The 26,232-nt window shown below is 34.4% G+C and overlaps 1 protein-coding gene and 1 long non-coding RNA gene across 15 annotated transcripts; one reads left to right on the forward strand and one right to left on the reverse strand.

Moving 5' to 3' along the window:
• Window positions 1–1,713: 1,713 nt before the first annotated feature.
• Window positions 1,714–14,806, forward strand: LOC129294333 (MADS-box transcription factor 23-like). Of its 3 annotated transcripts, none has more exons than XM_054932612.1 (8): window positions 1,714–1,932; window positions 2,203–2,399; window positions 10,854–10,935; window positions 13,056–13,108; window positions 14,128–14,227; window positions 14,341–14,382; window positions 14,454–14,495; window positions 14,669–14,806. In XM_054932612.1, the coding sequence occupies exons 2-8, from the start codon at window positions 2,218–2,220 to the stop codon at window positions 14,786–14,788; spliced, it is 621 nt and encodes a 206-aa protein (XP_054788587.1). In that variant the 5' UTR covers window positions 1,714–1,932; window positions 2,203–2,217; the 3' UTR covers window positions 14,789–14,806. The 3 variants fall into 3 exon arrangements, with proteins under 3 accessions (XP_054788587.1, XP_054788588.1, XP_054788586.1); XM_054932611.1 differs by having other exon boundaries at window positions 1,715–1,932; window positions 13,047–13,108; XM_054932613.1 differs by lacking the exon at window positions 14,341–14,382 and having other exon boundaries at window positions 13,047–13,108.
• On the reverse strand, window positions 3,833–23,779 carry LOC129294334 (uncharacterized). 12 transcript variants are annotated; one of them, XR_008589358.1, is made up of 5 exons: window positions 23,374–23,779; window positions 23,115–23,195; window positions 22,851–22,961; window positions 20,867–21,933; window positions 12,637–13,122 (listed from the first exon to the last, which is right to left on the reverse strand). It is a non-coding gene; the product is annotated as an uncharacterized LOC129294334 (long non-coding RNA). The 12 variants fall into 12 exon arrangements; XR_008589363.1 differs by lacking the exon at window positions 20,867–21,933 and adding an exon at window positions 16,054–16,179 and having other exon boundaries at window positions 12,637–12,830; window positions 23,374–23,775; XR_008589360.1 differs by lacking the exon at window positions 20,867–21,933 and adding an exon at window positions 16,054–16,179 and having other exon boundaries at window positions 23,374–23,775.
• Window positions 23,780–26,232: the final 2,453 nt, after the last annotated feature.

The raw sequence follows: 26,232 nt of genomic DNA on the forward strand, positions 1-26,232 counted from the left end.
AACCTGATCGGGAAACCTTAAAAAAAATAGAAAATGGAAGTCGCTTTTGAACTTTCATTTTCCATTTCCATCCCTCGCACAAAAGAGTGACACGTGCTCCTTTATTTCATCCTACTTTGGATGACGAGCACTTGTGGAGTTGTTGCGCGTTGCTACTGATTGGGAATCACTTGACGCGCCTGCCCGCCCTTCATGCCAGTACCTAAATAACGGTGGATGATATTTCACCTGTATTTTAAATTCTTTTATTAGAATCAATAAATGATATTTAACTTATTAAATATATTTTAAAATAAAATTCAATTTTATCCAATTAAAAATAGGAAGGCAAAGAGGAAAAATATATAATGAATCATAAAAATAAATTTTTAGATATAAGTAAAGGACCCTACATATGTCTTATATTAAAAAAATTCCTTAAAAAAAAGTGCTCTGTTATAAGGATTGGAAAGAGTACCTCTGTTTCCTTAAAACTAAGTTACTATCCATAATATCGAGGTATTCTTCAAAAATCTTGTTTTATTTTAAAAATAAGGTATTATATAATGTTTAATTCTGAATTTAAAAAATCAATTAAAATATTAGTTATGATTATCAAGGCACTGTATATAAGATATTTTATTATATAATATACTCTCTCTGCCGCATGTCATAAAACAATTTTGAAAGTATTTGTTATCTCAAAAATATCAAACAATTTGATAAAAGCAAGGTTTCATTGATGATAATTTCTAATGTTACCTTTCAAGTGAATAAATAATTAAAATAATACTGTAGTGTATTAATAATTAAGTGTGTATGGACTTTTTTAAAGTTTTATAAATTTGTTTTGAACATGTAAGTTGGTAAAGTGTCACTGCTAAGCCACATTGATATGAGTAATATTGTATCAAATTGTCTTTTACTTTTTTAGATTATTATTAGAAGGTACTTTCAATTATTCTATATATTTTTTAAAAAGTATTTTTTCTTGATATTATAAAAAAATGACATGTCATTTTATTTTTACGTTAGCTATATTAAATACCTCTGGGTTAATCAAAAAATGGTGAAATAGAAAAAATAATTTAATTATTATAAGATATTTTATATTTTTAATTAAAAAATTATTTTCATGATGTGCTCTACAAATAGGATGAGAGGAAGTTATTTGGGAAAGAGAGTAATTAAAAAATACATAGTTTTCTTTAAAAAAAACAATATTTCTACTAATATTCTTTTTGAACAAGATCAAAACAAAAAATAACGTCAGTAGACTGTAGTCTACTTTTTTCTTTTTCCCTAGCAAGGAGGCTCCGTAGTCTCTTAAAAAGTTAGAACATGAAAGAGCCATTCTGACGCACCAAGTGGATTAAATTGTGGACCACTTGCGTTGCTGCCACTCCAGAGCGCTTGAAAACACGAACAACTTAAGTAAAATGTACAGTATTATCTATCTGACTAAAAGCTTAGAAAATTTAAATAATTTGGAGACTTTTATGGTAGTCTACTAATCTGAAGTATCCAATTCTTTCAGTAAATTTTCATCCTTCATTTTCTTTTAAATTTCTTTCCAGCGGCTAGCGGCCTTGCCTCTCAGGGACACATCGGGGATTTTACGGACACTGGACCCGATTAATTGAAAAAGCGGCATTTCCTTAAAAAGCATCTTTGGCATGCGTATTCGTACTTCCACACGTCAGTCGCGGATATGGCTGTTGGCTCCACTTTCAAAAGGAATAAAATTGGCCAATCGTCTGACGAGTATCAGAGCCTGATTGGGCCACGTACTCCGATCTAGAAAACCAGTTTCGGATTTCCACGAGCCCAACGGCGGTTTTCCTCCTCCGGCGAAGCGGTATTGTATTCTTTCCTTTTATAGAGATCTTTGTCGCCGAATGCTGATGTGAATTCAATTCGCTCATCAGTACGGTTGCGCAGGCTTTCTTGCCAGTAAGAGCTGGCTCTCTCCCCTCACTCTCTTTCGCTTTTTTTTTAACCTTTTCCCTTCTCGATTCTAACTGTCTTTATCTAAAAATCAATTTGTTTCGTGCGTCGTTAGCTTTTCCATCCGAACATGAGTTTGCGAGAAAAATTATAACCAACTGATGAACAATTTTTCCATCCATATTTTGATTTCCCCCTTATTCATAAAAATTCTGTTCCGTAGTCAGCCGCCTTTCTCACAGAGATTAACAATTTTAGTTTTAAAAATGCATCCAGTTAGGGTTTACTGGTATGGGGAGAGGGAAGATCGTGATAAGGAGAATCGACAATTCGACGAGCAGGCAGGTGACATTCTCGAAGCGAAGGAATGGTTTGCTGAAGAAGGCGAAGGAGTTAGCGATACTGTGCGACGCCGAGGTTGGAGTAATCGTCTTCTCCAGCACTGGTAAACTCTACGACTTCGCCAACACCAGGTGCTCCCTAACATCTTAGATCTGCTCCTTGCTTTGATGATTCGTTCCTTCTCTCTTAAAAAATGAATCGTCATTGTTGATATGCTACGAAATCATTGTTGAAGATGAGCATGCTGGTATTCTGATTTTGTTCTTTCGTACGGTGAATGTAATGATTAATTACATAGGACTAGAGCTAACTTCATAGAACTTTGATCTGATATGCGGTTGACTGGTTGAGAGCTTTGTTCTTTTTCAATCTGCACTTAGTTTCAATGGGTGAGAGTTTATAGAAGGAGGCAGGAGAACAGTTTTAGAAATTTTGAATAAGTTGAAATCTTGAAGTCCGATCCCATGGAAGAAGATTGGGGTCAGAGAAACCTCTCCTACTGTTTTTAAAAGAAATACTATAGAATAGAGTGTGTCCAGTTTGAGAACAATGTTCGTGATCGGAAACGCTCAGAGACTATTGCGCATTATTATATCATATGGCATCCAGCTATGACAATAATAATATTGTCTGTAAGACCATGAGGATAAGATGTTCGCTGTTAAGACCATGTGAAGAATATTGGCGTCATAAGATAGCGTGGAACTTGCCCTTGGAAGTTTAGATGAGTTCACGGTAGCGTAGGACTGTAGGATTGAGTTTATTAGCATCTGTGAATTGACATGGAAGTATATAGTTTCTAATCGAGGGGATAACTTACCTTGTTGTGAATATTTGTGTGTTTGCTAGTCGCGAAAGTGCTGTGGACTAGGTTAAATGAGTTCTGCTTATTGTTCAAGATTGATTGTAACATGATGTTATTAATTAAGTACTTTAGTCTCAATCGTACGTCCTTGATGAAAATACTTTCGGTTATCATTTAGAGGTATTTTAGCATTTTAGACTTTCAAAAAATTGCTAATCTGGATGAGCAAAAATATGAAAATATATAAGATTTCTTACCATAACCATATAGCATGAGTGTTTGCAGGACAAAATAGGACCAAAACAACTCTATCTCAAAAAATAGATGGAATTGAATTTGTATTCTATGTCTAGTTTTAAAAATTGTCCTGTCTTGTTTAAGAGCAGGATAGGATTAAAATGTCCAGGTAAAACAAATAAAAGTGAAAAGGAGACATGAATAACAATATTTATCAACTTATACATAACAATATGAGTACATAAATTTAATTATTGAGTTATAACAACTATAATTTAAAGTAAAAAAATATAATCACAATTTAAAATTAAGTACAAAATCATTACAAATAACCTCCAAGTACAACAATAACAAAATCATTGACTTACACAATTTAAACTAGCTAAGCACAACATCAAGTAATTAATTCTTCCTTTTTAATTGAAATATTTGAAGTTGTTGCACATTAATAAAAAATATACATGTAAAGTATTAACAAATATATATATATATATATATATTGAATAAATAAACTATTACATATTAATATAAAAAATAATATATATATATATATATATATATATCAGGAAAGGATGAGATGTTTCAAAGGTAGTTGTGGGTCTCGTTTTATCTGGAACCCTTTTTTGTCTTGTCCTTTTTTTTCTTCCCTTCTGATCCTGACAGACCGGCTCGGGAACAAGCATGAACACCCTCAAAAACTATTGTGACTTGCGCCTGCCGTGATAAACTCGGACTAATGCCAGTGTAAACATTTATACTCACGGCCATCCCTGTCGAAGTCTGATTTTGCATGGAAGCTGGAGAATATACCTGTGAGTTCTCTATCCAACTATACCTGAAGGAGGATTAACCAGGGAGTAAGTGAGCGTATTTAGGCTAGGGATCCCATTAATAGAAAACACTATTTTAACTCTTCATCCTGACTTGCGATCAAAGAGGGGGACTCACGAATCACGTGAAAGAAAGACGACCTAATTGCCTGGGAGTGCCCTGTACCTCGATCTTATTTGTAAACCTAGGCTATGCAAAGGAAACTTTAGCATGAAGTCCAGTATCTTTGATTTCGGTTTGGATGTCATTCGCCACTTTCATTATTTTCCAAGAGAAACCATTTTTTTTTCCCTTCCCATAATTTGATTAATTTCAATGGTGGCCGTTTCGCTCCTACAAATAGGTATGATAAGAGAGTTCTTGGTTCTAGACATTTGCTAGTATCTTTCGATGCCATATCCATATAAATGTTGAAAACCACATATTGCATTTAAATGTGTTTAGTGTAATAATCCTTAATCACTACAACAAAATCTGATTTGCGTCAGAAATATTTGTCAGTTTCAGGACAGTAAATTAATTTTCATTATCAATAAAGGCATCTACAATTTTTTTTTTTGTCGATGGAAAAAAATTACATTGCAAAATATTAGAGATATAATTATCTTCCTGTTATATAATTAATTTGTTTTCCGTTACAAAATTTCTCATATATTTGCAATGGAAATTTTCACCCAAAAAAATTCTCAGAAATTTGTGACGGATAATTTTGTCACACTTGCAACAACCACAGACTTCCACGTTTTTTATTTTGCAAAATATGTCATAAATTTGTGACAAATAATTCCATCAAAACATCCATCACAAAGTTCTGAGAATGATTCTTTTATTTTAATTGCTTTAACCTTTTGTTGTAATAAATGTGAAAATAGTCTAAATAAAGATACAACATTTTTTATGTTTATTGATTGTGTCAGGTATTTGATTGTATTTGAGATTTGTAATGTGTTTTAATGGTTTAGAAGTAAGTTTAAGAATTTTTTTCAAAAGATAATTATATTTTGGGAGAGTTGGCAACCCATTGCTAGCGAATTTGAGTGGGGGAATACCAACCGCCAAGAAGTAGGTTTTTCCAACCTGCACCCGCAGGCCAACTCCAAATGCTAATCATGGCAACATTTCATGTAAAACGCCATAGTCAGAGCATCTGCTTCAACCTCACTTTTTGACAACCAAAATTCTAAGCTAGTTGTAGACTTCACTTCTTATGGAAATGAAATTAGAGAAAGCAATGAAAATAGAGATGGAAGTGCCCTTTAAAAATAGGTTAGGTATGTACATGGAATGATGATACATTTTAAATTTTATACATGTAAATGGCAAAAGACCAAATTATCCTTACAAGGGTAATACAGGAAAAATAAAACAGACATAGTTGGCCACTGCAACCCCCAATGGCCGCCACAAGCAAACTTCCACCACCACGAGCCACAAAAGCAAACCCAATTTTTTACCGGAGATCAAAAGCATGGCCACAAGAAAATCAACCCAATTTGCAAGAAAAAATAAAAATAAAAAAAGAACCTACAAGGATATGCCACCTAAACTACGAAAAAAATTCGCTAGAAATTATAGCCACTAGTTTCAATGACATTAAACCCACCAGTAGAACTCAAGTGCCCAACTCCAATCTTATGTTCAGTGATGGAGACGATGAGGCAAGGCACTTGAGATCACTCAAGGCCTAAAACGAGCATATCAAAGCCATCGAGAAAGAGGGAGAGTGGTGAGGTAGAGGGGGGCGAGATCAAAGCTATCGAGAAAAAGGAAGGGACAAGATTGAAGCAATCTTTAGCCTCAGCTTGCAAATTTCAATCTTCGCCAACGGCAAGGAGATCTAAAATGTCAATAACCAGTGATGACGTGAGAAGCTCATCAAGGGATGAGAAGGACAATGAAAGGGTTGGCAAGTGTCTGGCTAAACTAAAGTGGGAAGGGCCAAAATATTATGCGCAACATGGAATTTAAAATCTTTGGATTCTAGTATGAAAACAAATTCCACCTATTTTGGTGACATTGAAATCACACTAAATAAACATTTTTTAATTTTATTTCCATCATACCAAACAGGTCCCAAACTAATAAAATGTTACTAATCAATTCAATTTATTTTGCAATATGGAAAACCAAACTCTTGAGGTGCCTGTTTAGTTGTTGAAAAAGGAACTTAATGAAATGGAATGAAATGAGTTGATGAAAAATTACTAAAATACAATTAAAATTATGAATAATGGATAGAACTGTTGAATGATAGAAGATAGTCATAAAGTGATAAAGAGGTAAAAATGATAGTCATGTAGTGATATACAAGTGAAAATAAGTGTAAAATATTATTTGCATATTGTTCATCCCTATTATTTGCATATTGTTCATGTCAATCTCTATTCTCACCCCTCTCTCATTCCATGACTCTTCTCCCTATTATTTGCATATTGTTCGCCGTCAAGCGTTACCGCAAGTGTACGGGTCGTCACAAGTGTAAAATATTTTAGAGTTATCGTTCCCACAAAAATTTTAGGCAAATAAAGGTTAAAATTCATTATTGAGCTTTGAGATATGTTGAGCAAAATTAAGAGTATTTTTTTGTGTGAAAGCAATGAAAATCTGATTAAAATGGTTTTAAAGCAATTAAAACTTGTTGAAACTTTAACTTTCAAAGGTGAGAAACTAGGATTATCTCTCCCCTTTATATTTCATAAAACTTAAATTAATTCTTCTCTAATATATTTTTAATAAAAATAAGTCTTAATCTAAGATTCTAATTCACTTGAAGAAACTTTCTCAAGTCAAAATTAAGTATATTTGAAAACACTAAAATTTTATAATTTTTTAAAAATAATTAGTGAAAATAAATTTTAAGCACCAATCTTAATGTAATTATAAAGGGTTAATAAAATATCTCTATTTTACCAACAAAATATCCATTTATCTTTGTAAAATTTCACGCCCAATACTATTTTATTCAAGTTCTACATCTAAATTAGCTTTCTCAAGCACAACTCAAGTGAACAAAACAATATAAATAGTGATCAAGCACTTAAAAGCACTAAGCATGGGATAAAAAATACATATATATCATTAACTACCAAAAGAGAGAAATATTCAAGTATTAATCCATATAAAGGTTCGAAATAATCCTAAAACAAGATGACTAACTACTCATATTCAAAAAAGAGCCATAAATGTTATAATATATAGCAACTATATCATAAACAAAGAGAGAAAAGGGAAGAGAATAAGAAAAACTAAAGGAAATCCACTTAAATTTTTTTAAATTTTTAATCCTTGGCCAAATCTCCGTTAAGAACCCCAAACTCTAGCAGAGCAAACTTTAAAGAATCTCTCCAAGTCATGGTCTGAGGTCTGGAGGCGTGTTTATGGTTTTTCTACCTTAATTTTTTAGTTATGGAGCTCAAAACGCGCAATAGAATTAAGGACATGCGTCGTAGCGTGTTGTCAGTGCGCCGCGGCGCATGTGGCAAAATGTAAATTTGCACCGCGGCCTGTTGACAATGCGACGTGGTGCACATGCATCTTCAGGACTCCTGTCTCTGTACCATCTACTGCAACGCATTGTGCATGCGTTGCGACACATGACACAGAGTTTTTAATCTTTTATTTTGACTCTCATTTTTTTACCATTATGCTTCCATATGCATCTTCAATCATTGCTTGGCTCTATATGTTTGAAGATATTTAAAGTAAACCACCTGAAATGGTAAATATAGCTATGAGATCTTTTAAAGTTTAAAATCAAAGTCAGAATCTTTGCAAAATTCTCAATAAACTCTATTTTCTATGTCAATTTGGAATAACGCTCATTTTTCTATATTTAATCCAAAATATTTACAATTGATCTAATTTAGCACATAAAGTATAGAAAAATACACTGAATTGATATTAATTTCAATAGATTATCACATATGTATCAATCAAGAACATTAGTTTAGTCCATTTTATTCTTTATTAACTCCCATTCCTATTAAACATCAAAACGAGCCCTTCTAATATTTTCATTTAAATCAAGAGCATTTTAATGAGTCGGATCACACAACACCCAAAGAATTAAGAGATCCTATACCAGTTAGAAAATAGCTTTTGATCCTTGACCATTAAAAATGGGGTTATTTTTTCTTCTCCTCTGCTAATTTAAAAAAAAAATCGGTAGCTAGGATTTTTTTTTTGGTTCCATTAGGGTACATTAATAAATAGTCCTAAAGACATAATATCTCCTTGCTGGGATTTCGTCATGTCACTACTTTGTAGTGATAACTTGTCCAAAAGATATGATAACTCTTGCCCTGGATATATCCCCACCATAAATATCTCCAATTCAATGCACATCTCCTCGACCCTTTTAAGTATAGTTTCCTCTGTCTTAGGGTCCGCCTCTACGTTACTCAAGGGAAAATTCCCTGTTGCAGTCTATTGCAGAATAAATACATGTTACGCTCTGAAGTTAATCTATTGAAAACCAAGCAAACTGACTCGAGGCTATGGAAATTTATATGTCAGCATAAGAACTACGTGGAGGAAGAAACTCAATGGTAACTATGTAATGGAGAGTCAATTTTTTTAAAGATTTCTGGCTTTTTCCTGATAAGAAAATAAAAAATCTAGTGCTAAGACCTCTTCCGAAGGGAGAAAACAACTCTAAAGTTGCTAACTGGACGTGCTTTTATAGCTGGGCTTTTGTCAGATTATCATTTGTAGTGCCAAATGAGGTAATTTCAAAACTGATTTCAGCTTTGCCTCCATCCCAATCTACAAGAGATGACATTATGTTGTGGAAGGGCACCACTAATGGCTCCCTTACTAAGAGTGCTTGCTTTATGATTGAAAACCCCCCACTAAACTTACTTGATCCTATGTTCAAAACGATCTGGAAATGGAAAAGGGTAGCGAGAATTCAGATTTTCTTATAGATGACTTATCACAATAGATTACCCACTAATAGCTGGAGAAGCATACGGGCTAATTGTTCCCTTACTTGTAATTGGTGTGGGAAAGATGAAGAGGCTGCTCTTCACATTCTTTGAGATTGTAAATATGCAAAGCAGATTTGGTATAAGTTATTGCCTTTGAAACACCATCGACTTTTCTTTTCCTTAACTCTTAAGGATTGGATGACTTGGAATTTAAAGCCTCCCCCTAACTCTGGATTATTTGCTAACTGGGATTTAATATGGGGAGTTGCCATTTGGAAACTGTGGAAACAGAGTAACTGCTATATCTTCCAACGTGATTAGCTCAAACCAACTAATCCTATATATGGATGAGGTGTTGAATTCTTGAAAATCTTATATCATGCGACAAGATGTTGACATCAACACTAACGAGCATTGTGTGACTGTCAAAGTCTGGAAACCCCCTCCAAAAGACTGGGTCAAATTTAACACAAATGGTGTTGTGTCTACTGTATCAAATAGAGCTAGTTGTAGTGGTGTTCTTAGAGATCATAAAGGAACCTGGATTGCGGGCTTTTCCTTTTCTATTGGAAGCTGCAACCCCTTGAAAGCAGAGGAATGGGCCATATTCCGTGGTCGTCATATGGTGTGGGACATGGGATTCAAGAAGGTGATTATGGAGTCAAATTGTAAGAACTTAGTGATACTGAGCAATGACAAGAATGGAGGCCCAGTTAATGGTAACTTAGTCTTTATGGAAATCAAAAGGCTACTATAATATAACTGGTGCATGCAGATAAATTTTATCTTAAGGGAACAAAATTTTGGTTGCTGATTCTCTAGCTAAAGAAGGAATATCAAACACTTCTCTTTTCAATTCGACTCCCCAATTTTTGAGGGACCTTATGTTAAAAGATTGTTTGGGACTTCAATCCCCTAGCTTTCTTTCGGTTTAGTTTGCATAATCTGGGCTTTGCCCTTGTCCTTTATCAAAAAAAAAAAAAATTCCCCCGCCCCTAGTTATATAACCAGCCCAAATATCTCCAACAACCTAATGCAAAATATATGGACCTGGCTGTATGATAACCTTACTCGCTGCCAGCAAGCTAAAATCTATCTATTTATTCCTAAAATATTGTAACATTAGACAAACCAACGACCAACCACTGAATGGCCGAAGATTCAAACCTCATCGCATCAGGATTACCAAAAAAAAAAAAAAATTCTATGCCAGGCCGAAAATATAAAAGCTTCTATCAACTACATTGTAAATGACAACCATGGAGATAGGACATCAAATTTGAGAGATTTACATTTCATTCTCTAAACTAAGCTACAAAGTTAATATGTAAACATTAATACTTACAAGAGCACCAGTTAACTTTTAAACTAAAATAAAAACATAATATGTTAGCCAAAATTGATGGCAAGTGACTGCATGCTTCTGGTTGTGACAGAAATATTCGATGTCTAGAATTTAGTTCAGGATTTAGGCGAATATTCTGTTAAATTTTGATTTGACGGTCATATACTAATAATTTCATAATTACATGATCATTCAAAGCACAGAAGCATGATTTTTCGTAAAACTTGTCTTTTAATGGCAGCTTGTTCCTTCAAATTTGAGTTTATATTGGATACGGAGGGACGAAATAGATGTGGATGACAGGAGTTTCAAACACTAATGTCACTGTACATGACTGTCTTCTCACATGCATTCATCTGCATTAAATAAATAATCCATGGCTTTTATATGTTCATAATCACTAGATCAAGCCTGATGGAATTTGATTTACTTCCTCCAGTATGAAAGCAGTGATTGATCGATTCAACCAAACTAAAGAAGATCAACATCCTCACCTTGGGAGCTCAACGTCAGAAGTGAAGGTATCTCTACGCATCTCCATATGGCTTTGCAAGATTCATGTCTTTGGGGAAGGGGGGGTTGATATTGCATGCGGAATATTATCAATCTATGGGTGATCTTTGTACACACGTACACAATAAACCAGAGGGGGCAAGTAGGGTTACAGGCAAAGCACACAAATGTACATCATAGCTTCAGGAGGTTAAGTGCAATTTACCAAGAGGTAGTGTATATCTCACATTAAGTGACTTTCTCCTTTCATATCAAAGGAAATTAGAAGTGTAAAATTGAAAAAGAACTCATCGGTCAAAATCCCCCCTGTTCCTCACTACAATAATATTGAGGATTTTGACATCCTATCTTACCCATTCCTTCACCTAACAGAATGAGCTATACGTTTTCATAAGGAAGATTGTCAAATTCTCTCAAGTGATTGTTGCCAAAATGATACCAAAAAAACATACCCAAAAACTTAAAAAGGGAACTGGATCATAAAAATCAAGCAATAACATAGGGGACGTACATTGTTTGGCAACTAAAAAGCCTAATGCAATCATGACAATAGTAGAGGAACATTCTGGATGCAATAGCAGAAGGTTGCGTTAAATTAAGTAACTTTCTAGCTAAACAGGTTTGAAAGTAATTGCGATAGGAGTTTATTAGTTTTACTTGAGAAATAAGTGTCAAGGAAGACAGAATATCTAGATGAGAAAAAAGAAAAGGAAAAGAAAACCTAGTAGAGGCGATTTCCCAAAACTTTCATTTAAGAGACTTCCTTGTCAGGAGCCATGCTCATGTATAGTTAAGTCCTTGCTCAGCAGCTTTACAAACTTGAGCACATTTTGATATCCATCAATTGTGGCAATGCCCATGCTACCCTTAGGTGGTGTCCACGTCATATTCATCTCACACATAAGAATATGACCATTGATTCATTGAACAGCAACCTCCAAACGAGTATCAATTTTGACCAGATTTAGAGTTTAATTTAACATATTTATTATTGCTGGAACTGAATTTGAACATCATATAGGCTAAAAATGAGAGTTCTTGCCCAGCAGCTTTACAGATTTAAGTCAAACACCCTTAGGTATCCATTGATTGTGGCCACGCAGGTTGTATTCATATCATATTCATCTGACACATAAGAATACAGGCATTGAACATCAACCTCTAAACAAGTATCAATTTGACCAGATTTCAAGTTTAATATATTTGTTACTATTATGATGAAGTTGAGCATCATGTGGACTGCGAATTGTGCAAATTGAAAAGGATGACCCATTAGGTTCTGAAATGCTTTTTGGGGGAGGCATGCAAGCCTTACAAAAAATTTCATATCCTCATGTTTCTGAATGTGAAAACTTGAACAGGAGAAAACCATTAAAAAAAATATTCTTAGAAGATCCTGATATGAGTTTCCCCATCATGATCTTTCTAGCAAATCGAATAATAGTGACATCCACACCTCCAAACCTTATCTTGAAGTAATCAAATGGGAAAACAAGGTTGGTCAGAACACCATGCCAACTTCCAATTAACCCCATGTTATGATCCGCTGAATATCAAATGTGAAGATTTTCATCTAATAAAGATTTGCAAATGCTATTGTTCATCACACATTCACACTATGCTAGGAAATAATGGGGAGAATGAGTTGAAAGTTGAGCAAAAGACGGTATAGTGTGAATAGTGATGTGAAATCAATTAAACACTTTGCAGATGGAAATAGGAAATTTTACTCGTACCAACTGTTTCCAAAAACATTACAAGAAAACGATCTGTACATACAATCTCCAACCAGAAAAAATGATCAAGAGTCCAGATCTAATCCCTATGCTATCGGGAAAAAAATAATAAAAGATCTTCATTCCCTCCAATGTGATTGAAACATAAAGTATCAGCTCAATAGACACTGGAGAGACATATCAAATAAAAATTTCATTACTTTGGAACATTAAAATGAAAATAAATTTAGCTATTTGGACATCTATAGAAAGTTGTCTTATTTCTTCGGATACTTTCAGAATTGGGTGATATCATGGTTGAAAAGAATATATATCTAATGCTAGATGTCACCTTAATATCTAAGTGCACCATTCTCTGTGTTTTCTTGTTCCATTATTTCTAGTTTTGGCAGAGGGAGGCAGCAATGTTAAGGCAACAATTGCAGAACTTACAAGAAAATCACCGGTACGTATATTTTCCTGCAGCATAAATTTATTTCATTAATTATTTTTACATAAAGTTTAATTTGAGCATGTACATCAGCATAATTTAGAACCAAGAGAGTGTTACTTAGATATGAAATGTCCAAATGTAATTTAAAGTGTCACGTAGTGTCTGATCAAAAGTGCCTTAGATATGTTGCCCACAGACATGGCTCCTATTCTGAAATGTCCATGCTTCATGGCCTCAGCATTCAGGCCAGAAGCTGGCTCTCACTACATCCCTTCTTATCATTACATTTGTCTCAGTATCTCCATTTTTGCACTGTCAAAAATCTATTTATACAACCATACCCACATACCCATATGCATGTGTTAGTTCAAAGAACCTGTAAGCGCCTCTAAGTTCCAATGTTTCAGAGCCAAATGGACTGTCATACAAGAGCAAGATTCTTGTTTTCAGGGCCGTAAGCATTCTGGGATCAAGTCAGGCAATTCCTAGGCCAAACCTATTGCCTAGCCCCTATAGGCTAGCAATAAAGTCATAAAGATATATATATAAATAATATGTTATTTATAAAAAAATTTAAGGCCAACAGTAACCAATCATACTTTTTTTTTTTTAAAGAACAATCTCAAGTCCTAAGGGCTACACTTAAATCAGCTAAGCCCTAGGGCCAAATAAGTCTAGGCTAAAATGCCTTTTTAAAATTGAGCTTCCACTTTACTGATCCAGTTCTATACTTATATTAGGATTGAACAGACTGGCCCATCTTCAACATCCGTGGATTTTTCCAATTCCAAAGACTATTTTCTATACAGGCAGATGAGAAATATCATCATGTTCCCACACAGATTTTTAATAGACCATAAATGTATCCGCAAATAAACTAGTTTGAAGCTGATAGCATTTTTTTCAAAGAAAAACTTCCAAAACAATACAGGAGATTTGTACTTGCTGGAAAATACGTCCCATGTCTCTAGCCTAGTTCATTAATTATCGGTCTCCAAGATGCAGCTCAAACTTCTTTCGTGAATTAACAGGCAAATGATGGGAGAAGAGCTTTCAAGTTTGACTGTAAAAGAATTACAGGGTTTGGAAAGCCAAATTGAAATTAGCCTTCAGGGTGTCCGTATGAAAAAGGTTAGTGTCACCTTAATGAAGTGCTCAAAGAAACTTTGAGATAGGACAAACAATAACTGTTCGTTTCCAAAAAAGATCTACAATGCCCTTAAGTTTGAACATGACTGATGCAGGACCAACTTTTAATGAATGAAATACAGGAACTAAACCGAAAGGTCAGTCCTAAAACATGAAAAGTGGTTACACTCCTCTTACATTGAATGAACATTTTATTTAATTTCTGCAGGGTAGCCTTATACACCAAGAAAATGTGGAGCTTTATAAGAAGGTATACCTAATTCGTCAAAAAAACATAGAATTAAACAAAAAGGTATTGGTTTGAGTAGCTAAAAAGAGATACAAACTTAAATAGTTTCTTCACACTAAAGGATGCAATTTTTAAACCAGTGAAAATTTGTTGAGACTTTAATTCTCAAAAAATGAGAAATTTCACTAATCCAGGCCTATGAAACAAGATACGGGAACACAACAAACAGAAATTCGGCTCTTCAAAATGGTCTAGGCATAGGAGAGGACTTGCAGGTTCCTGTAAATCTCCGACTCAACCAGCCAGAGCAATAAACCTATGAAACTCCTTCCGGAGTCACAAAATTGAGGTATGATTTTTTACCCTTAGCATGTGAGCCATTAAATCGTGGGAAATAGTAAAAACTTTTACATAGATTCGTTTGAATGTTGCAGCAGATTTCAAGTGCATTGATGGATCTACATGAGATGCATGCTTCTTGGTGCCATCAAAAGATTGTGGGGTCAGGTTTGGGTTTCGTGCTTGGCATTCATGATGGGCCATATAGGTCTTGTGTCATGTTCATGAATAATGAATACAGCATCTTATGTAAAGTTACGACCAAATAAAACACAAAACTCTTCAAACAGCAGCCATGTGAAATGCATTTTCACTTATTTATCGAGTTAAAAAAATTTTCTTTCCCTTTGGATGGGACAAAAACTGCCATAGTGAAGGATGACAATCATAATGTTAGCAACATAAAAAAGAACACAATACAAATAGAAGGAAGATTTAATCAACAAAGGAATCTAAACTGAAAAGCAAGAATAAAACAAACAATGGAATTAGCAAAAGTTTATCTCAACCCACATCTCACTTAACTATAGAGCCGCTGGAATTACCGATTATCCTGTCTTCTTGCTTTGATGTCATTTACACTTCAAGAAGTACAATTACCATGATATTTCATCAATGCACAGATAAAGGTAGTTTAACATCATGCCATATAGACTATAGGCACAGCTAACATTTTTTTTAATATGAAATTGAGTTCAACAGAAAGGGAGGAGCATATCAATAAAACTGGAACGATCCAGAAATGATCAAAAAAACAAATTTCAATGGAGAGATTAAAAATATTATTTAAGGTGATGTAAACACATTGGACACAACTGCATGCAAACTGCTACTTCAGTTTTACTAAACAGATATAATAGAAGGCACCACTTCAGCACAAAACTTGCATTTTAAAGGTGTGATCCATCGTCATGACTTAAGTGGTCATTGATTTCTCAATTTCTAACGTTACCAAGCCTTTTTCAAACAAGAAGGTTTGAATTAGAGTACCAACACTATCTTCTGAAAAAACAAGAAGTTAATCAGTTCACAGTGCTCAGTTTGGGGAAACGATGACACAGTTAACCAAGGAAAAGCTGTTACAAATGGTTACAAAAAAAGAATCGAGCTTCAATGACATAACCAATACAGACAACTTGGATCACTTAGATCCAAATCATTGTCACATCAAACAAGAAGAGAAAGTCAAAAGAATGGATACATTTATAAGTAATATTGCAACAGAAATTAGAGTACTAACCGCTCAATGTTAAAAACAATGTATTCAATTCATAAAATGCTATCAAGCATAATTTTGCATTCTCTCTTTCAGCATAGAAGAAATCACATGAATAATAACAGTGTCATTTTCATTATCTGTGAAGTCCTGCAATTGTATGGCAATGATAAGGATCAAGATCCTGACTATTAATGATATGATCGCTACAGATATGGTTTGCAAATAATTGGTCCATTCCATCAGATTTCAATTAAGAAGTTGAGAATAAATCACCAATTAAGACGCTAGTTTTCAAAGGGGCAGTAGGAGAAGATAAAGCTGGCAACACATGGTAATACATGGCACATGTGCCATCAAGATAAACCCAATGTTTCATTAGACTCATTTTTGCTTGCATGACAACCATCACACTGTTTCTTTAAAGGAGACTCATCCAGATAAAACTGATGAGCCTGTCTATATTAATGGGTTTCTCAGGTTCTTACTGTTATTCATTTATCACTTTGTTTTAGGGAGAAAAATGCTATATCCTTATGACTATTTGCACGAGAGAACAATGAAGAGCTTCAAAATATTTATTATTTGATAAGAATTAGATATTACCAATTTTTTCTCCAGCAAAACATCATGAAGAAGTGTAGTTCTGAATGTTAAATGGCATATTGGAAACCCAAGCATCAATTTGCCATAAATTCAACTAAGGAAAAAAAAATTAAGATCGGCCCTAACTAATAAAATGAAAGTTTTCAGCCTCAACTTTTATTGACAAACTTAGTATTTAAAATGATTCAAGTTGTCATTGATTTAAGAAGTCTATTGATTAGGGAAAGAAGTCATGTTAGATTGAACAATTTACAAAATTTTGAATTAGAGCTCCCACAACGGACAACCCAAGGAAAAACTAGAGTATAGCGTTGTCAATGGCACATGGACATGGTGACAAGTAGTGAAAGGCTCAAATTTTTAACTTTAAATTGCCATATAAATATTGAATGTAACAAATACCCTCAACCTTGGGAAGCTCAACAATTGTTTAATTACAACACTGATGGACTAACATTTAATTTTCTATATTCTGCCAAGGTAGCCACTAAATTAAAGCTGATGCCACATGGAAATTAAAATGCTACTTTGACTTGCCATTACAAAACTAGCTTTTCATGTATATTTTCCATTTTGCAAACTAAGCCTAGAAGGTAACCAAACATTGGTTAGCTATGCTATTTTTGCATATGATTTCCTTATATTTCACTGAAGAAACAGAGTACATATATTGGTGCAAGAAGGGACAATCGAATCTGATTGTAGTAGGCAAATAACTCTAAAACAGGAAAATCCCATTGGGGATATAAAAGTAACGAGAAAATATCCTAATAATCAAGTTATATTTGAAAACTTAGGTCAGACTCTTCTAAGGGCCCTAAGCAAGCCCACTTCTAACATTTCCCCTCAAGCTGGCGAGTAGATATTAATCATTCCCAGCTTGCTTCCAAATCCTTTAAACTTGTCTTCAATCAATGATTTTGTCATCACATCAGCAATTTGTTGACCAAAGGGAATATATGCTAAATCAATTATTTTGTCCTCAATTCTTTCCCCAATGAAGTGCCAATCAATCTCTACATGTTTCATTCGATCATGTTGAATTGGATTTTTGGCAATTTTTATGGCAGACATGTTGTCACACCAAACTTTTATCGGAGAATTCACATCCATCTTCAGCTCTCTTAGAAGTCTAATAAGCCACATTCCTTCACACACCCCAAGGACAATGCTCGATACTCAGATTCAGCTGAGCTTCTTGATACAACGGGCTGTTTTCTACTTCATGTCACAAGATTACCCTACACATGGGAGCAACAGCCAGTAGTAAAGCGTCTATCATTTTTTGAACCTCCCTAATCTGCATCAGTGAACATTTCTATTCTTCTAGAGTAACCCTTCTCAAAGAACAAGCCTTGTCTTGCCGTTTTCTTTAGGCATCTGAGAATCCGATACACGACTGTCATATGTTTAGTCTAAGGATTACTAGAGAACTGACTTACCATACTTATAGGATAGCATATGTCAAGTCTTGTGTGGGACAAATAGATCAATTTTCCCACCAATCTCTAATATCTTTCCCTGTCAATTGCTTTAACATCTGGCCAAATAATCAATTTTTGATTAAGCTCCATAGGTGAGTGCGCTGATCTAGCTCCCAACATTCCTGTTTCTTTTAGCCAATCAATAATGTACTTGCGTTGAGACATGCTAATTCCTTTTTCTGTCCTGGCAACCTCTATGCCCGCTCAAGTATCTCAAATTTCCAAGATCCTTGATGTCAAATTCAACAGCTAGTTTCTCTTGTAAGTTGGCAATGTCCTTGGCATCATTTCTTATGAGGACAATGTCATCCACATATACAATAAGAGCAGTGATTTTTAAACCACAGTGTTTCACAAATAGGGTATCATCTACTTGACATTGAGTATAACCTTGTTTCTTTATTGCTTGATTGAATTTGTCAAGCCAAGCCCTTGGAGATTGTTTTAGGCCATGAAGAGATTTGAAAAGTCAGCAAGCTTTATTTGAGTTTCCTACATACCTCAAGCTTAGGCGTACCTCCATATATACCTCCTCCTTGAGTTCACCATTTAGAAAAGTATTTTTAACATCCAATCGATGTAATGGCCAATCCAAACTTGCAGGAATAGATAATAGAACATTAATAGTGTTGAGTTTAGCTATTGGAGCAAAGGTTTTTTGGTAATCAATGCCACAAGTTTAAGAGAACCCTCGAGCAACTAGTCAAGCCTTGTATTTATTGATCATTCCATCTAAGTTATACTTGATTGTGAAGAGCCATTTACTGCTCACAATTGTTTTTCCTTTAGGTAGCTCAATAAGCTTCCAAGTCTTGTTCTTGTGAAGAGCTTGTAGTTCCTTATCAATAGCTTTCCTCCATTTTGGATCTATTATAGCTTCATCATAACTATTCGATATCTTGACCTTCTCAAAATTAGCAACAAAGGTTCTTAGATGAGGAGACAGCTTTTTGTATGAAACCTACCTACCGATGTTGAGTTCAACTCCTTTTCCTATTTCTTAAGGCAATCGACCAATGTAGGTCTTCAAGACTTGGTTCAGGTGCAGACTCTTGACTTTGCCTTGTTGTAGCAATGGACTCATGCCCACTATGTTGCTGTTCAGATGTATTTAAAGGTTCTTCCACTATAGTCTCAGCTGAATTTGCTTCAGAAATGAGGTTCGAAGGTTCAAAAGGATTAATGTCTTGAAATCTGGACCTGGTGGATGAAGATTCAGTGCTGGTAGGTAATAAGTGAGAATTTTCTAGGCTGTTTTCAGATTTAGAAGGTGAAGTGTAAGGGAAAGATAAGCCTGATTGAGGATGCAGAGGTATTGAAGTATTTGACTCATACTGGTCAGAATTAGTGAAATAATTTTGCTCAGTTTCACAAATGATCCATTCATACTTAGAGATCTCAAAAGTCATCTCCCCCTAATTGGGTGATTTTGGAAAAACATGGCTGATTTTCAATAAATTTGACATTTATAGTCACATAAACCTTATTATTGGAAGGAGAAAAACATTTGTAGCCTTTTTGAGATGAAGAATATCCTAGAAAAAGCATTTTAAGGAACAAGGATCAAGTTTGCCTCCTCCTTCATTGTAAACAAAAGCAGTGCAGCCAAACACCTTAGGAGGAATGGAAGAAATTAAAGGAGAAATAAGGAAATTTTTAAGAAATTTCTAAAGAGAGGTGAAAAAATTGAAAGTTTTGGAAGGCATTTGGTTAATTAAATATGCAGCGGTAAGAACAGCATCCCCCCCAAAATCTATTAGGCAAATTGCTGTGCACCATAAGTGCACGAGCAACTTCGAGAAGGTTCGTACTTTTTTTTTCAAAAACCCCATTTTGTTGAGGAGAATATGCACAAGATGTTTGGTGATGTAAACCATGTAGGTTACAGAATTCTAAAAAACTGAGAATTCAAATACTCCCTTCCATTATCACTCCTAAGAACCTGGATTTTAGTATGAAATTGAGTTTTGCAAACATGTAGAAGGTTTTGAAAATAGAGAAGACTTCGGACTTATTCCTCATAAAAAAGATCCAAGTTAACCGAGTATGATCATCAATAAATGAAACAAACCAGCAGGCTTTAGAATTAGTTTCAATTTTAGATGCACCCCATACATCACCATGAATGAGAGTAAATCACTTAGTGGGATTGTAAGAATGACTAGGATTAGAATTGCAAGTTTGTTTAGCAATGTGACAGGTTTCACAATGGAAATCAATAATAACTTTAATATTAATATTGTGAAACAAAGTTTGCAAGTAGCTAAAACTAAGGTGGCCTAACCTAGACTGCTACAATTGAACATCATCCACAGACATAAAAGTAAAGACACAAGAACTATGTGCTTTTGGTAGGTTTCCTTGAAGATAATAGAGTCCATGCCACTCCTTAGCATTGCCAATCATCCCCCACAAAGCAAAATCCTCAAAATCAAACCTAAATTTGTCAAAAACAACAAGACAATTAATTTGATGCACAATTCTACGCACAGATAGCAAGCTGCACTTAATTTCAAGAACATAGAAAACATTTCTTAATATTATGCTTGCAGAAATGGTCACTGTTCCCATTCCCATAACCTTAGCAAGCTACCCTTTAGCTACTTCCATCGCATCATGTTCTTTGAATTCAGTAAATTTGGAAAAAAAGTCCTTGTAACCTGTAATGTGGTCTGTGGCGCCAAAGTCTACTATTTAGATATTTTTATAAGAAGAAGCACTACTAAGTGCTTGAGTAAGAGTAGTACCTGCTTGTGCTAGAGTAACAGAAGGGGTATGCGTCTCACCAGAAGTAGGAGCAGGTTGATTTCCATGTTTGTCTAAGATTTTTCGAAGAACAAGAAGAACCTTTGTGCTTAAAGACCCATTATCTGGTAGGGTTGGTCCCACCATCATGACTTTACTATCGCTTCTTGATTTCTGTTTGTTGTTGGAGGGCTTATCGTGTAATTTCCAACAAACTTCCCAAGTGTGACCCTTTTTATTGCGATGATTACACCAACAACCAACTTTATTCCTTTTAGAATCTTCTTGTGTTCCATGAAGAGCCAAGGTTGAGACTTTTAGAGATGGAGAAATAGAAATAGAAGGAGACCCAGTGTGAGATTTAGTGAGTACCTTCTGACTTTCTTCACATTTAATCATGTTGAAGGCCTCTTCCATTGTCGGCAGTGGTTTAACACTCATAATTCGGCCATGAGCATCTTCAAATGAGTCTTTTAAGACCCAAAAGAAATTCATAACAACATTTTTGGTGAACTAGTTGCTTGTAGTATAACTCATCTTTAGTGCATGACCATGTATGGACCTCGCATAGATCAATTTGCTGCCATAGCCCATAAGCATTTCAGTGTACTAAAAAATTGACTAACAGTGAGATCACCTTGAACTAGTGGCCGTAGTTGACACTTGACTTGGAATATGGCTACTGTGTTCTCCTTCACAGAGTAAGTTGTCTTGACTGAGTCCATATTTCCTTGACAAAGATAGAGAGAAGATAATTTCCACTAATTTTTGGCATCATCAAGTGAATCAACCAAGCCATCACCAAATTATCCTCTGCACACCATCTGTCATATATGGGGTTGGCAGGATTCGATGGTGGAGGAATCCATGTCAGATAATAATCCTTTTGTCAAACACGTATGATCATCAGCATCAAGACCACTGAAGATAGTTGTGTTCAGTGAGACGGTGCGAGTTGAGATGTAGGGCAAAGTCAAACAAACCCATCACAGTGGACAATAGACCATCCCCCTTATCGAGTTCGATCGCAAAGATGAATCTGCCCCTGCCAAGTTAGTTGGACCTGCATCTGTGGCATGGACCCATGCCGAAAAACCCAGTGCTGAGCGATAGTCCATCATGCCACTCACAACTCTAATACCATGCTATTTTTGTATATGATTACTTTATATTTCATTGAAGAAACAGAATACAAATACAAGTGCAAGAGGGACAATTGAATTTGATCGTATCAAGCAAATAATTCTAAAACAGGAAAATCTCATATATTTGGGGATATAAAAGTAAAAAGCAAGTATCCTAATAATTAGGTTATATTTGGAAACTTAGGTCAGACTCTTCTAACTAGCCTAAGGAAGCCCACTTCCAACAAGGTAAAGAGTTTGTTTTTCTAAAAGAATTTTTGGCTTGTAAGAGTGGAATCCAAACGGCACATAATGCATCTCATCAACATGTCCATGAAAAATTAACAATCTCGGTAGACTGTGGGACTATAAAAAAAGTGCAAAATTGCAGGGTCCAACTTGTATAGAGAACGATTCTAAGGACTAAAGCATCAAAGTATATACTCCCTCCATTCAAAAATGTAAGGCATTTTTAATCTTTCGATATGTAATCATTGTTTTTTTTTTCAAAAGTGTCACTATTGATAAATGACTTCATATTTATTGTGGGGTGTTTAACAAGGGTAAATATGAAAAAATAGGGTTAGTTTGAAAATAGGTAACTACTTTATTGGGGTGAAATTCATTTAAAAATGCCTTACATTTTTTAACGAATGGAGTATGTTTTAGGGATCAAAGTCTATATTTTTTGTTCAATCTAACAATATTATCCTATGCACACTTTAATTACTAAATCTTCTAATAAAAATACAACTTGAGAAATACAATACTCACCATAGCCAATCCATTGCTTATAAAAATAAAAATATTACATATATTTCACTTAAATGAAGTCATTCGAAATAAGAACGTATGTGCTCACCGCGTAAGAAGGGAAAATGCATGAAATCTTCAGCCAGTCTACTGTCTACAGCTACAGAATTGAAAGGTGAATTTTCTGACATAATTTCCATATCGAAAGGAAAAAAGGAAACTGAAATGAGAAAAGGAATTCAAGTAAGCGCGTATAAGAGGGTAAAATTTACGTTTATAAATCAACCAAGTACTGAAGACTGTCCTAAACCGGCGAAAGAAGACAGGAAACATGACCGACTAAACAAAAAAGAATTATATTCGTAGATCGTACCTCCAAGTTACCTGGGATCCGAACGCGCATTGTCCAAAAAGCGGCCCGCTATTCCCGTAACTAAGACTAACTTAAGATAACCTAGATAATATGAAAATAGACACATAAATGGATGCCACAAGCAGCATGTAATACTGCGATTATATTAGAAGCAAGATAATGTAAGTAGCGTATTCTCTAGAAAGCATCTGAATGTAATGGTAGTGAAAAGATAAATCACGCGAGAGTTAGGGCAGTAATGACTGTCTAATAAGGTTACCGGCTTCGTTTGCTTGTCTCTCTTCTTTTATATTTCCACAAGTTTTCGGGAATCAAACGGATTCAGAGTACGGAAACACGAAGCGAAAACCGCATCTGGTTTCCATGAAAGTAAATTCAACCATACACGGATTCCAGTCATACATCTATCGAAGTTGTAACAAGTGAAGCGACCGAACTCGGATCAAGAATTCTGATCAAAACAATCTTCTCAGAGAGAATCGCGATTATTGTGAATCGGAATCCGTGGGAAGATCGAGGGAAAATAAGCGGAAATAAAGGAGGGAAGACAGGATAACAGATCTAATTCTAAGAATTGCTACTAGTACCCATGAAGCGTGAGCGAATACGGGCCTGAAAAGCTGTTTTTTTTTTTTTTTTTTTTTGAGGGTGGGGGGGAAGCAGGCTGAGCTCGAGAAAATATCTGAACTAATTAGGGATTTAAATATGTAATCATGGGGGAGGGCATTGGCACTTTGGCAGCGTCTCGCGCTTTAAAGGGTCAACGGAACCCATTGGCAGGCGGTTGGCGTGTCTATGGTTCACCAAAAACTAAGATTAGTTGATTAGAAAATATAAAATTGTTTTAAATTTGGTAACCTTTTATTTTTACTTCTAATAAACATTGATTCTTTATTGTTTTTGTAATGCTTCGATCGTTCAGTTGTTTTTCTTATTTTTTAATTATTATATTCTATTTAGAATAAACGCCATTTTAATATTCAGTATTGAAAGAAATAATACAATTTTATATTTTTATATTTTAAAATGAAAATGAACTAAAAGTGCGTAAGTTTAATTATTTTTAAAATTATTTTTTTTGTCAAAATATTTCTCACTTCACATTTAATCTAATAGTCTGAAGAAAAAATAATTAAGAGACTAAAGCATTGTAAAAAGTATTAGGAGAGTGGAATTTCATAAACGGATTGGGATATTTTGAATACTTTTACTTCTTTTGTGCCAGCCCTTTGGGTGGTCTCACTGCCGATGGTACAAGCTTGTTGGTAAATGACCTGTGTCTAGACAATGATGGTTCTTCTAAGGATGGCATTTATAAATGTAGGAGGTGTGATTCCTAATAGCAATGTTAAATGGATTACTGGGTTTCAATTCACTGCTGATCGCTTTCCTCTGTTAATTATTGAGGTTATTGGTATAATTCAAGGTCTCAACATGCAAGTCGTCTAAATCTGCAACAAATTCAAGTCTTCACTAATCGTGCTGAGCCAATCAATATCCTTACCAAGTATGTCAACACTCATTTGGAAACATCATTGAGTGTGCCAGGTAATTGTTGTTTCATTTTAGAGTAGCTTCTCTTAAGTTTATGTATGGATAAGTTAATTATTGTCCTTATTTACTTGTTCACAGCATCATTGATCATGTTGGTAGCTTTTATGCTTTTGATCAACTACTATTTTTCTGTCAAGAGATGATGGGTGGTGAAAAAAATGAGTCTCAATTTGTAAATTGATTTCTGTTGTAGAGTCTATTTAGATTAATGTTGTAACACACCAAATTTTTTTTTTTTTATATAATTTAACTCAACCATAGTTGGGTTACAACCACCCAACACATTTTTATATCAATAATTTCGATATAAAATATTTTATAATTGGCTTCAACTCACACACTATAACATTTCAGATAAATTTTTACCTCCCACATGCCATTAGGCTAAATCACATTTGTCCATCCTTATACTCCCAACAAGTAAATTAAATCACATTTGTCCATCCTTATACTCCCAACAAGTAAAATAAGCAATTTAATCAATTTTCAACACAAGCCAGTTATTTGACCTTATAATCATGCCATTTTAACCAATCCAAAGTAAACCAAATATTAAAATTACAGTCATCCAAATTGTACTAAAAATAGAAATAGTTTGAAAGGCATGATTACATTTATATATTCATATAATTGACAATAAATATAAAAAAGTCCTAATATTGGCAATATAACACATTATAAATCATAAATTAAATACCCAAAAGAGACAGTGGATCTATACCACTAAGCCTCTGGGACTCCTCTACGTGTCACTCGTGGCTCTTCTCCTGAAAATTGTTAACCACATAATGAGACTCAAAAGTCCCAGTAACCAAAGCCAATTTATGATGGTGTATACAAACAGTTAAGTGTGTGCTTACTAAGTGAGAATTAAAAATAATATAATTCCAACAAATATAAGAAATATTATAATAAACACAAACAACCATCCTTATATCCCTCCATTAACCTCGAGCCGTAGCCCTCACTCGGTGCTAAATTACCCGGCCAAAGGTAGATTAGCCCGAACCCTTACAAACCACCTATTGAGCTCCAATAGGGGCGTACCACGTGGCACATAAATACAACAACAATAGCAAGTCCCCCAACACCTCCCACAATAATTAAACAAATTCATAATAATATTGCACAATTATACAATATTACAAAATTCATAATTTTCTCAATAATCACCCAATTAACAAGAAGTAACACTAATCACAAATTAAAAGCATGGTTACCTTGTGGCTTTTTCAATAAATTATTCCTTAAAATTTCTCTCTCTCCACAATCTTCACCAGTAATACAATCTACAAATAACATATTATTTATAAATATTAGTTTCAATTTTTGAAACTAATAAAATAATTCTAATAATAGAATTAAAAATATAACATAATTCCTAATCTCAATCTTAATACAAATCTATAGTTAATACTATTAAGTAAAATTTTTAACTCCTCTTTTAATTATCAATAAACATTAATAATCTAAAAATCAAATTTTAAACTAATTTCTATTATCAAAATTTTCTTTTTATTTTATAAATTCGTACCTAAAATACCCAAAAATTAAAAATTGAGTC

This window comes from Prosopis cineraria, unplaced genomic scaffold (assembly GCF_029017545.1).
Source record: "Prosopis cineraria cultivar Desert tree isolate PC_DT_omini unplaced genomic scaffold, ASM2901754v1 PC15, whole genome shotgun sequence".
NCBI classification, from domain to species: domain Eukaryota; kingdom Viridiplantae; phylum Streptophyta; class Magnoliopsida; order Fabales; family Fabaceae; genus Prosopis; species Prosopis cineraria.